Source organism: Phaethon aethereus (assembly GCF_964289735.1).
Source record: "Phaethon aethereus genome assembly, chromosome: 10".
Lineage (NCBI taxonomy): Eukaryota > Metazoa > Chordata > Aves > Phaethontiformes > Phaethontidae > Phaethon > Phaethon aethereus.
This window is the reverse complement of record NC_138586.1, coordinates 13,627,773-13,640,893: the sequence shown is the minus strand read 5'-3', so window position 1 is coordinate 13,640,893 and position 13,121 is coordinate 13,627,773. Positions and strand designations below refer to the sequence as shown.

Genomic DNA, 13,121 nt, shown 5'->3' with positions numbered 1-13,121 from the left:
CAGGGCCCCCGCCCCGCCCCGCCCCGCCCCTGTATATGAGCGCGTCAGTGCCACCAGCGCGCCGGCGTAGCCGCAGGCCAGCAGCAGGCAGGATGTGCGCTCGGCCAGGCAGCGCCGCGCCTCCAGGGGCAGCCGCCAGCAGCTCGGCCGCCCGCTGCAGGTGCGCGGTGGCGCGGCCGGCCCGTGTCGTGCAGCGCGGCCGCCAGAGCCGGCTGCCCTCGCTCTAGGTGCGGACGCCGCAGCTCGCCGCCGCCACGTGCTCGCCGAAGCCGCCGCGCAGCCCCAGGCGCTGCCGCAGGTCCCGCTGCCGGCGCAGGAAGAGCCGCTGCCGCCCCCCTGCAGGGCTGGCGCCCAGCTCTGTGACCTCGGGACGCGCCAAGCTGTGGGGAGCCGGGCTCGGAGGTGCCTCTGGCTCCTGGAAGGAGCTGGCCGAGCCCGCTTCCCTTGGGGTGTCGGGGAGCAGCAGCAGGAGCTGCCTTCACCGAGGAAAGAAGACATGGCGTGGGGCACCTGCCTCTCGGGAGGGAGCATCAGCCCCTTTGCCCTGCGGTTTCTCCTCCCGCCCAGGGGCTGCCTCCGCGTCCCTGCCAGCCCCCTCAACCTGCCCTTGGGGTCCCATCTCTCACCTAAACCATCGTACTTCTTGTTTCCCCCGAAAGGGAAACCTGCACTGGTACTGTGTGGCCTGCATGGCCCTCCGCTGCAGTGGGGCGCAGGGTGCTGGCCACGTGTGGGGTGGTGAGGATTTCTAGCCTCTGTGCTACTGTACAGGCAGGGAGGTGTCGAGGGACTCTGCTTTACAAGGGGGGGGAAATGACTTCCCACAAGCTCTATGGGTTACCTTTACGCTGGTGTTGCGATGCTGAGGTTTCTGAACCACGTAGCGTTTCTGCTTTGACTCATTAACACTAATCAGAAAAAGCAAACAGTTTTGTGACCTTTATTTGCAGCTTTACACAGGGAGAACTTGGCTTTCAGTGTTTCCCCCACACCCATTAAAGAGTAAAATATCCCTCTCCTGCTCTTAATGTTTTTGGCAGCAGAGATGAAAGAGCACAGCGAGTCTTGTCCTCTGATTTTTAAGGTGCTCCTTCAACAGAGCTACCGTGGGGTTTGGGGTTGCTCAGACCTTAACTGGAAAGATCAGAGGATTCAGTTTTTAATGAAACATTTTTATTCTCCCAAGCATTATTCAAGTGTGTGAGCTAAGCAGTTACTGCAACAGTTCACAGTTTGAATGAAAATCCTTCCTCCTCCTCATTGCCCAGGCTGTGTCTGCCTGATGTGGGAGTGGCTCAGTCTGTGTCTGCAGGCTTCTAAAATAAGCAAACAAATGGGCATATGAAACAGAAAAAATACAAACCGGGAAATGTTCCCTTCTGCAGGAAGAGAATGACACCAAAGAGTAAGACAGGCAGAAAATGTTGCTAGGCCCTCCTGTGGTGCATTCCCTTTGGCCATTGGGCCACTTGCTTGGCATGGTCCAAGTGCCAAACAAGTGCTGTGCAATGGCCAGGCAAAGCTGCTGGTCTCAGGTGAACATGCCAGGGAAGTGTGCAAAGGAAAATTGCTAAAGGAAGCCTGGAGCTGCCTGTTTGAATATACAGAAAAGTGAGGCTGACCTGGAATTACAAAGACTGTGGAAACATCAAGAGAGGAAAAGTTATCGTTGTCCTGGTTTGGGGTTGCAGGTTTGCAATGTTTCCTGGCCTGCCTGTCCTCCAAGCCCCGCAGTGCACATTTCTGGGCTCCGTCATGGAGCAAAATACTCACCCACTCCCCAAGTAATGCTCTGATGGATGTCGCCCTCATCTTTTCCCAATGCTTCTGCACTCATCATCTCCCTTTCCCTTTTCCTGCTATCTCTGGCATGGAGATAATGTGGCACTTAGAAAACATTCAAGCAGATTGCCATTCCCATTACTCCCATCACTTCTTTTCCTCCCATTGAAGGAGCCTCTCTCAGTCCTGGGTTCTTGTACCTGCCCTTCCCCAGGCTGGGTAGAGACTCTAGGCCAAGGCTGTTTCTCTTTTGATACTTGCAGCTTTCATTCTTCCTGGGAAATATGTTCTTCAGCTGTGTCAGCAGAGCTGGTGCAGGGAAAAGTAAGGTCCCTTAAGTTAAGTTATCCTATCCTCTTCATTTATGCCCCAAGAAAGCTCTAGCCCTGGTGGTGTCAGTGGAAGAAACATGAAGTGGTTCCATTTTCTTTCTCCACCTTTCCAGCAAGTCTTGTTTGGTAAACACCAGCAGTCAGAGCAAATCTTTGATGAGAAGGTCCCATGCCTGAGACCTTGGTCCCACTGGAAAGCCTGTATCTTCATCTCAGACCTGCTGTCACTCAGCCACCCCTGATTCCTTAGGAGGCCTCTCTTCAGCCTGCCACAGATGGTGCAGAGCACAGCCCTCTGGAAGCTGCTGGACAAGAAGAAGATGACTGGGTCCAGGCAGCTGTTGAGGGCTGAGATGCAGAGCACAAGCTCATTAGCAAAGTGGAGACCCTGTTTCCAGGGCAAACTAGAAAAGGTCCCCACTTGCGCGAGGATGTAAGGAATGTGGACAATGTGATAGGGTGTGAAGTATACAATGAAGATGATCAGGACTATGAAGGTCTTGGCAATGGCTCTCATGCTGGTCCTCTTTTTCAGCTGCTGAGCTTTCACTGAGGAGACTGTGTGGAGCTTTGCAAATATCCTGCTGTAAGAAGTAGAGGAAGAGCAGCAGCAGGATGAAGAAAGTGGCTACTGCAACTGTGTTAAAAACTGCTGCTGTGGTGCTTTTGCTCCTGAAGTGGAAGCATTTATGGTCACAGGGCGCTTTTCCTCTTGTCTCAAAAAAAAAGTCAGCATGAACACTGTGTGCACCAACCAAACCACCCCGGAGGCCATAGTGCTACAGGACACAGTGTGAATTCTAAATTTCTGCAGGGGCTGGATGATCTTCAGGTAGCGGTCAAGGCTGATCAGGCTGAGGAATGTGATGCTGACATACATGTTGAGAAGAGGGCCCCAACAATGGTGCAGAAGATCAGAGGCTCGCTCTTGCTTTGAAAGGCCATGCGGAAGGGCAGGCAGAGGGAGAGCAGCAGGTCAGATAGCGCCAGGTTCCTCCTGTACACAGTGAGGGAGGTCCTGCGCTGCACACCGCATGAGAACACCCAGAGCGCCAGGGCATTGCTGAGCAGCCCGATGATGAAGATGAAGGAGTACATCACAGGGAGCGTCACACAGAGGAACTCGTCTCGGATCTGACAGCAGGAATTGCTGAGTCTGTGCTCTGTGAGCTGACTGGCAGGAAAGGGGGTGCTCAGGGAGTCCATCATTAGGGCCACAGATCTGGAAAGAAAAATGCAGGAGGTTGGAGTGGACATCTGCATGAGCTGACTCCATACAGGCAGGTATTGAAGACCGCTGCAGTACCTCTACGGTTCCCTGGTGCCCCAGGTCACTACAAACACAACTTTGATGTCCCCCAAACTGTTATGCAAAGGCCACCAGCTTGTACACACATGGAAAACCAGATTGGGGACTTAGGAGCATGAGTCTGCCAGGTCCACACAGTGGCTTTTTGGTACTGCCTTCTCTGCTGTGGGGCTCAGGCCTGCAGGAAAACCTCCACAGAGAATCTGATTATTCAACACTGGTGAGAAAACAAACCACCACACTCCTGCTGCCGGATGGTCCGGCAGCACTCTGCTGTCCCAGGTGTGGTAACCATCTTTTTTCCTGGCTGTTCTGTGCTACCTTCTGCTAAGGGAGGATGTGAGACTGGAGTGGTGGAAGTTGGCTGCTGTGTGCTAGGTAAGCACACCCTACCAAATGGCAAAATCCGTGGTTCCTCAGCAGGGGAAAAACACATTTTTGATTGTACGTGAGCAATCAAATGGGTATAGCAAACATGAATTCAGACCACAGGCAGCATGATACATATGGATATCCTGGCATTGTTGAGGGACACTGCTGACGTCAGAGCTCCCTACTGTCCCCTCTGAGGTTGGGAAATCAAACCTATACCCAGCTCTTCCTTCATTGCCATTCTGCTGCTCTCATATCTGATATCTGTGCTTGCCTTGGGAGCAAAGCCCCCTCCACTGGACTCTTCCTCCCTGCCCAGCTCACTCTCATGCCCATCCCTTCTCCCACAGTCATCCTGGCGCTTGCGAAGTGCAGGACAGTGGGACCGGGCTGCAGCTCTCGGCCAGCAGTGACAGTGCAGGGGGCTGCGCTTGTGCTGCTGGTCCTGGTGGCTAGGCTGGAGCTCCGGCTCTGGGCGCTGCATGCATGCGTGTGCCTGTGTGGTTTTGGTCTCAGCCGTCTTCCCATGACTTTACCCACCGCTGCTTTTCCATCCGTGGTGCAAGGCTGCAGGGCTTCTTCACCAGTGGCGGAAGGCTGGGAACGAGCCCACGCCGGGGATGGAGACACTGCAGCCGTGGTGGCCCAGTTCTGCCTGGCCCTGCTGGGGACTTACCGCAGAAGCACTTCACATGCCCACGAGCTCCTGTTTCCTCTGGGCTCCTTCCAGCCCCTCACACTTCACTCCCCTTCCTGCTTTCCATGATGTCAGATGACCCATAGCTGCAAAAACCTCCAACTTCCTTCCCACCTGCCACAACTTCTCTAACAGACTTCTCTGCTCCCTTCATACGTCTGGCAGGGCAGAGCCAGCCCTGGGTGCTTTAGGACAAAGGCAGCAGAGCTAGCTGGATTTGCTGCTTGTGACATACAGTGCTTTAAAAACACCACGGGTTGAATGCCTCAAATTCACAGTTCTTGCCTGCTGTACAGGGGTAATCACAGAATCATTAAGTTTGGAAGAGACCTTTAAGATCATCAGGTCCAATCATCAACCCAACACCACCATGCCCACTAAACCATGTCCTGAAGTGCCACGTCCACGTTTTTTGAATACTTCCAGTGATGGTGACTCCACCACCTCGCTGGGCAGCCTGTTCCAATGCTTGACCACACTTTCAGTAAAGAAATTTTTACTAAAATCCAATCTAAACCTCCCCTGGCGTGACTGGAGGCCATTTCCTCTCGTCCTATCACTAGTTACTTGGGAGAAGAGACCAATACCCACCTCACCACAACCCCCTTTCAGGTAGTTGTAGAGAGCGATAAGGTCTCCCCTCAGCTTCCTCTTCTCCAGACTGAACAACTCCAGTTCCCTCAGCCGCTCCTCATAAGACTTGTGCTCCAGACCCCTCACCAGCTTCATTGCCCTTCTCTGGATACACTCCAGCACCTCAGCATCCTTCTTGTAATGAGGAGCTGAAAACTGAGGCACCTGACTGCCTCAGGCACCTGACTGCTTCAGCCCAGATCCTTGCAGCATCTCTGTGTGCCTGTGTATGCACCCACCATGGTGCCTCTTACCTGGGGGCTGTGCAGGTCCCTGCAGAGGCAGGCACTGACCCCTGGGTGTGTGCACAGCCTGACTATTAATACAAGCATATAGAGAGCTGCGTGTGTGTTGTGCAGGGGTGTGTGCATGTATGTACAACTCTGTGTGGGTACATGCGTGTATGTACAACTGCATGGCAGCCAGACCTTCATGTGCAAGTGAGCATGGGTACAGTGATACACTTTGTATGTGTCTGCACACCTGTGACTACTACAGGGCTGTGACAGTTTGCCTGAGTGTGCACAACTGTGCCACAGTCCCCACACCTGTGTGCAACTCCAGCCATGCTTAAGCCCATGTGTGTGGCAGATGACCCTGCCTGTCCTGGGCTCCTGCTGAGCCCGCGGCTCTCCCCACCCAGCCCCAGCCCAGCTTTTCCCACCAGCCATAGCCCCAACCTGAGTTAGCTGGCCTCAGTACCCCCTGCTCCCTCTTCCCCCCAACACTCACCCCCTGTGACAAAAACATCCCAGTGACTCACAGCAAGAAGAAAAGCCACCCCAGAGTCACCTACCTCTCTCAGCACCTCTCCTCTGCTCCTTCTGCAGTGACAGTAGTTCCTGCTCTCACCGTGGCCCCTGTAAGCCCTTGGCTGGTGATGACATCTCTCACCGTGACAAACATCCTCCACGGTTTCCTTGCTCCTCCCATGCGGGCTTGATGGGTTTTTCCCCTTCTGGCCCTGGAGAGGAAGTGCATTTTGCAGGGGCTTGTCCTGATGCAGGCTCTTCAACACACCCCACACACCCATTTTCCCAAGCAAGCACTGGCCACAGCAGCAGCTCATGTGAATGAGCCTGTTTGGAGGGAGCAGCTGTCCAGCCCGGGGTGCTCCGCTCTCCACATCGGCTCATTCGCACCAGCATGGGTCAAACCGTAAGCCGAACCTGATATGCCTCATGAAAGCACCCCATGCTGCATCATCCATTGCCCTCGGGGGCCATGGGGGTGCCGGGCACTTAGAGGAGAGCTCAGCCACAGGTAAATGGGGCACGGCAGCGTGCCACTGCTCACAGCTACTCCATGGCATCGGGGCTGCGAGCATGGGTCTGTGCTGGCAGAAGGAGGGGAGTTCTCCCAGCTTTTGCCCATGCTGAGGAGGAAGAAATTCAGTTGCAAGTCCTTGAAGCACCCACTCTCTTGGAGACACTGGCCTGATTCTGCACTGGTTTCAGCCTTGCCCAAATGATATTCCCAGAGTTTCCTGCACCAAGTGCCTGGCTGGGGTGGTGTGGAGACAGACCAGAGCTGCCAGGGCAGCTCATCCAGGCATGGGAATTGCACGGACAGGGGACAGGCAGCTCGTCCCTCGGCCCTCATCCCAGACACCAAAAGCACAACAGCCACGTGCATGGAGCAGATCATTCTGCAAACTATTTCCACATTACTGGATTTAGCTTGCAGAGCAGTGTGAGGTGCACACACACAGATGCAAATAGCCCCAGCAGGCAGGGGAGGAACAGGCAGGTGATGGCAGCAGAAAGGAGAAATCCTTTCATATGCTGCTCTCCACTGGCTGGTGCAGCCTGAGGCTGAGAGAGCAAATAGAGCTGTACATAGCCGTCCTGACCAAAGATGGGGCAGCACCCTCCATGCCGTCAGCACTGCTGTACACCCAGGGAAGGGGAGGCACCAGCAGTTGAGGTGGCTGGGCAGAGCTGGGCAGAGCTCAGGGTCAAGCCCAGCATCCTCCCAGCCCCATGACAAGCACTGCAGCCCCTCTTCCCACAAATATGACTGTCTCCAGCTGCCCAGGCAGCTCCTCGTGCCTCCTGCAGGGACATGAACTCAGGATCTCTTCATCTGCATGTGTTCCAGCATGAGCCCCAAAGGGCAGTAAATGAAGCAGGTGCCAAGAAGCGAATCAGTCCTCCAGCTGTGCGCATGCAAATGTCAGCACTGCGAAATGTCTGTGTCCTGGTTTCAGCCAGGGTAGAGTTAATATTCTTCATAGAAGCTAGCGTGAGTCTATGTTTTGGATTTGGGATGAGAAAATGTTGATAAGGTGCTGATGTTTTGAGTCGTTGCTAAGCAGTCAAGGACAGTCCAGCTTCTCGTGTTGGCCTGCCAGCAAGAAGGCTGGGGGTGCATGGGGAGCTGGGAGGGGACACAGCCAGGACAGCTGACCCAGGCTGGCCGAAGGGATATTCCATACCATATAATGTCATGCCCAGTATATAAAGCTGGGACGAAGAAGAAGGAAGGGGTGGAGGGTCTTTTGGAGTGATGGTGTCTGTCTTCCCAAGAAACCATTATGTGTGATGGAGCCCTGCTTCCCTGAACCTCTGCCTGCCCATGGGGAGTGGGGAATGGATTCCTTGTTTTGCTTTGCTTGCGTGTGCAGCTTTTGCTTTACTTATTAAACTGTCTTTATCTCAACCCATGAATTTCCTCACTTTTACTCTTCTGATTCTCTCCCCCATCCCACCGCGGGGGAGTGAGCGAGCGGCTGTGTGGGTCTTAGTCGCCGGCTGGGGCTAAACCATGACAGTCTGTCAGCAGCGTGGACAGCGCAGAGCTCTCGGCACCAGAAATCCCTGCTGTGCCCAGAGCTTGGGGGCTGCTGGGCAGCTCGTGGGGGCTTACGGAGGTCTGAGCCTCTTGGGGGAAGGAGGTGTCTACATCCTACCCTCCTGCTTCCCACCCTGCAGCTGCCCTGCAACAGGCTTTAGGTCCAGCTGCATTCAGACCTCTCAAAAGTAGGTCAAGTCACCATTCATGCGGGCCAGAGAGAAATCCCTTCCTGTACCTGACTGTGCTCTTACCCCTTGTCAGGGACTTGCACAGGAAGCCCAAGGGCAGGCGCTGCGCTGCCAGGGCTTGTGTCAGCACCAGCCACCCTCCTGCAGCAATGCTGCCTCCCACGCCAGCGGAAATCTCAGCTCATCTGCCTCCCCCCGGCAGAAGCCCCCCAGCCCATGGGCTGCCTTTCCAGTATCTGCAGCCTCGGGCTTGATCCTGAAGTCTAACCCAGACCTGCGGATGGGCTGGGTCACCTGCCATCCTCTGTTCCACCGCAAGGCACTGTCACATACTGACTTAGTGGCTCTGGGAAACAGGAGTGAAATCCAGATCCATGGGATAGTTTACCAGTGGGTGCACGTGGCTTGATTTGAAACAACTTGGCTGTGCTTCTTGGACACCCTGTCCCCCGACAGCATCCCTGCCCTGGGTGACCTCAAGGTGCTGCTTCCCTCCAGAGAGAAACCACGGCTTTTCTGCAGGGCCAGCATCGAAGATGAGTAAGGGAGCAGGGTTTGTTCCAGCTGTGGAAATCTTAAAGCCTAAAGAACGAAGGTTGGAGGCTGTGAAAGCCCTGATTTCTCTGACTTGTCCCGGCGTCTTGCGCTGCATCAGCTTCACCTCCAGCCCTTGCAGAGTAATTAGGAAAGATAAACCTAAGCACACGTGCCAGCCAGCAGGCAGAGAAGTAACTGTAAACTGAGAAAGACCAGGAAATTTGAAAGTGCATTTCTACAGCGTCAGCTGGCTGGTGTCAGCCACTTTCAAACATATCCACACAGCTAAGCACACGGCCACACTTATGTCCCCCGTGTTCCTGCCCAGCCTTCTGCAGCAACCTGGCTCCTGAAAGGGCTGGGAGACGGATCCAGGAGCAGTGAGCTCCTGCTTCCTGCCACCCGGGGCGGGAGCCGCAAGGGCGTAAAGGCGAGAAGCGAGGCCAGGCTCGCAGGGAGGGACATCTTCTATTAGATCAGCTGATATAACTGGGATGGCACCAGCCTGACTGTGCAGCCCAGTCCAGAGTAGAGACTGGCAGAGCAGAAGGCTCTGCTGGGACTGGGAACAGGAAAAAGGTCTTTAGTCCTGAGGACGGGTGGTTACTGCCCGTGCTTGGCTTCAAGCGCAGGAAGCACACAGTGACCTGCAGCTCGCAGGCTGTCTTGCAGCACAGGGAGACTCTGACAGCTTGTGGTCTGCATGGCTGTTGTGAGCTGGTGTTTTGTGAGCATTGTTATGCTGCAGCATCATCGCTTGCTTGGGGAATTTTTTACTCATTCTGAAGAGTTACAGAGGGATGAGCTACATTATCGATCACACTTCAGTTTCACATGCCAGCTTTGCAGTACCTTTTAAGAGCTAAAACCATAGGTCAGAGTGGTTTTTTCTTACAATTCTGCTTGGGTTTTTTTATTATACAAATTGAACTCTAGGCATCAATGTGAAGCACTGAACTCGAACTTTAGTTTCAGGCATTGACACCCACGCTGTCCTTTGGGACTATGCTTTTACCAGTGCGCTGATGGGACACGTGTAGGAAAGTGCTCATGTCACAGCAACCACATGGCTGCTCTGTGCTTGTTCGGGACACCCTGAAAGCTGCGTGCCACCTGCCATCAAGCCTGTGCGATATGATATTCAGGAATGGGGAGAGAACAGGAGGGAATTCCGGCTGCAGAGGACACCACAGGGCTCCCCAGCCATGCCACCTCAGCTCACGGTGTGGGTGCAGTTTGGTATATGTGCTCATACCTCTAGGAGTATAAGAACAGCCTCTCTCAGCCAGACCAAGGGCCTGCCCAGCCCAGAACTGTACCTCCAGCAGTGCTGTAAGCAGATGCTCAGGGAAAAGCAAGAAGCAGGCAAGCATGCATGATGCTTCCCCCACCCACTTACTCTCTCCAGCACCAAATATTTTGAGCACTGGGTATTTCCCAAGTCAGATGTAGTTTCTGTGTTTAGGAACCCCAAGAGCTCTCTCATCCAAGTGTTCATCTGTCACCCTCTGATCTCATCTAAAATTCCTGCCACCCACATCCTTTGGCCCAGAGACTCGCCCACCCACCTGCTACCATTTGGGTGAACTCTTCTTGTTGGAGCCTACCTGCTGCTGCTTCACCCGAGAGCCCCGGCTCCCCCGGCTCCCCAGGCTCCCCCGCCCTGCGGCTCTCCCCCGCCCAGCCGCGGGGTGGCGCAATGCTGCCCAGCCCCGCTCCGTGCCTGGGGCGGGGCCAGCCACCTATAACCACGCCTCCTAGTGGGCGCGGCGCCGTTGAGATCACGTCTCTCTCGTCAGTAGCCACGCCCCCTCCCCGCCTCTTCGCTGCCCCACCGTCCACGTGACCCCGGAGCGGGCGCCGATTGGCCGGCGGCACGCGAGGCGGAGCGGAGCGAAGCGGGGCGCGTCAGTTCCGGGCGGCGCGCGATGCTGTCGGCGGTGGGCAGCTCCGGCCCCGGCGGGGCGGGCGGCTCCGGGCCGGGCCTCGGCGGGGACGGGGACTTTCTGTCACGGTACCGGCTGGTGTCGGCCAAGCTGCGGTGGCGATTCCTGCGGAAGCCGAACGTGGCGGAGGCGGCGGAGCAGTTCGCGGCGCTGGCGCGGGAGCTGCGTGCCCAGGAGAGCCTGCCCTACGCGGCCTGGTGCCAGCTGGCCGTAGCGCGTTGCGCCCAGAGCCTTTTCCACGGGCCCGCCGAGGCGGCCGCCCTGGCCGAGGCGGCGCGGCTCTTCCTGCGCCAGGAGCGGGACCTGCGGCAGCGCCTGGGGCTGCGCGGCGGCTTCGGCGAGCACGTGGCCGCGGCGCAGAGCTGCAGCGCCTTCGCCGCCCGCCTGCACCTGGAGCGGGGGCAGCCGGCGCTGGCCGCCGGGCTGTGCCTGGAGCTGGCGGCCGCGCTGCGCGACACGGGCCGGCCGGCCCGCGCAGCCGCGCACCTGCAACGGGCGGCCGAGCTGCTGGCGGCGGCGCGGCTGCCCCTGGAGGCGCTGCGCTGCCTGGCTGAGCGCGCCTCCTGCCTGCTGCTGGGCCGCGACTACGCCGGCGCGCTGGCGGCACTGACGCGGGCGCAGGCGCTGGCCGGGGCCGGGCTGGGCGGTGCTGGCGGCGGCGCCCCCGGCGGCGCCTTCCTGGACGTGCTGGCGCGCTGCGAGGTGTCCCGGGTGCTGCTGCTGCTGCTGCTGCAGCCGCCGCCCGCCAAGCTGCTGCCCGAGCACGCCCGGACGCTGGAGCAGTACTGCTGGGAGGCGCCGGAGGGCGGCCTGGGGCCCGGGGGCGGCCCCGGAGCGGGCGGCGGGCTGCCGCCGGCGGCGAGCTACTTGCCGGCCGAGCTCTTCCTGCTGCTGCAATCGGCTGTGCTGGCGTGTCAGGAGAAGGATGCGGAGGCGCTGAAGGCCCTGCAGGCCGAGCTCTGGCCGCTGCTTAGCGCCGAGCAGAACCACCTGCTGCACCTGGTGCTGCAGGAGATGCTCAGCCCCGCTGGACAGGGGCTCTGAGCGGGGGTGGCAGGTCCGGGTCTCGCCACGCTTCTGCAGGGCGGCAGGGCTGGACATGGACTTTTGTTCCTTAAGCTGCAGTCTGTGTTGGCATATACTCTGTTTCGTTATTTTTTTTTTTACTACGAATTCTGTAACAGAAGCAAGTAGTAATGGATGAGTGAATGTATGCATCTACTCGTTTATTTTGTGTCATAGTAAACTGCTCACTGTATGTATTGAAAGTTGTCATGCTTGGAAAAATGTAAACCCAAGGCAGAACCAGGCTGTTTCTTTAAGAACTGGCTGTACTTTGCATTCAGGAAAACTTCCTAGGAGTGTATCACCAGGGGTACATGTGTTGGAGCATTTGCACATCTAGGAATCAAATGTTGCTGGAGCTGCTTTTTTAAAAAAAACTACATTAAAAGAGATTTTAATTCTTTTTTCTCTCCTGAAAACAAAAGAGACTGCAGCCAACATGACGCCATGCATTTGACTTTGTGGTAGACCAAAGGAGTTGATCACTGACCTGCAAGTGGTTGCCTGGGGACGGGTGGTCATGGCCTGACTACCTTTTTTGTAGCACAGTTGGCAGAGTCGGTCTCTGCACCACCCTATAGTCCCCTATTGCTTGTTGATTCCCCCTGCAATTGCTTCTGTTGGGCTTCACGCTATTGTTTCTAATGTTATCCATAACCCTCTTGCGATGCAGGTGGGGGGTTTGTGTCTGTGAAATGTTCCTTCCCTCACCTCCATCACCTCTGTAGCCCTGGGGATTTGGTTATGTTACAAGAAATCAAATGCCCACGTTAAGGGAAGATATGGGTCAATGTGCATCATCATCTTCTAATGCTTGTGTGGGATATAATTCATCCAGGGCCGATGTTAACATGTTATTGAGAGAGTTGTTTCATCCAGATGAGAAAGGTATAATAATTTTAAAAGCATGTGTAATTGGGAAGAAATAGGACTGCCTGGCCTCAAGTTGGTCCTAATTGGGATTATAATAAACAGGTAGAGATAACTGCCAAATGGAGGGGTTGGAAATCTGATAAGTGTGGTTAGAGGTTGTGAGGAGATGAGAGTAAATTGAAGCAGGGTTATGAGGTGGCTTTGGTGACTGGTGGGGGTCAGCCAGGTGCGGGCTGCCATCACAGGGGGGTTGGCAGGGTGGGTGCGCCAGCCCAGCAACAGCCAGAGATTGGCTTGGGAATTCCCAGGGTGCCCTGCCGGGGTCAGGTAGTCTCTGCTCACACCTCTAAGATACGTGGCCTGGGGCACCTCTGAGGAGAGCTCTGCTGGCAGCACCAGGGGAGGGCTGTGGTGGGGACACCAGGACCCCACCATGAGGCAGGGTGGTTGTGTGAGGACCAGCTGCTCTGAGCCACCCAGTGCCCGGCCGCCCTCGGGTGCACTGGGCTGGCTGTGGTACACACAGACGCTCCCTTCCACAGCCTGTGTCCAGAGGAAGCAGGGACGTGTGCTGCAGGTCAGGCTGGTGGC

At 56.2% G+C, this 13,121-nt stretch overlaps 2 protein-coding genes across 2 annotated transcripts; one reads left to right on the top strand and one right to left on the bottom strand.

Moving 5' to 3' along the window:
* Positions 1 to 223: 223 nt before the first annotated feature.
* On the bottom strand, positions 224 to 3,320 carry LOC309408375 (putative G-protein coupled receptor 34; the record flags this gene model as incomplete). The annotated part of the gene is given in 5 exon segments (XM_082004186.1): positions 224 to 476; positions 2,288 to 2,703; positions 2,705 to 2,844; positions 2,847 to 2,999; positions 3,002 to 3,320. Coding segments are annotated over 5 exon segments (1,281 nt in total).
* Positions 3,321 to 10,574: 7,254 nt separating this feature from the next.
* On the top strand, positions 10,575 to 12,076 carry F8A1 (coagulation factor VIII associated 1; the record flags this gene model as incomplete). The annotated part of the gene is made up of 1 exon (XM_082004139.1): positions 10,575 to 12,076. The coding sequence occupies one exon, from the start codon at positions 10,575 to 10,577 to the stop codon at positions 11,634 to 11,636; it is 1,062 nt and encodes a 353-aa protein (XP_081860265.1). The 3' UTR covers positions 11,637 to 12,076.
* Between the last annotated feature and the right edge of the window lie 1,045 nt (positions 12,077 to 13,121).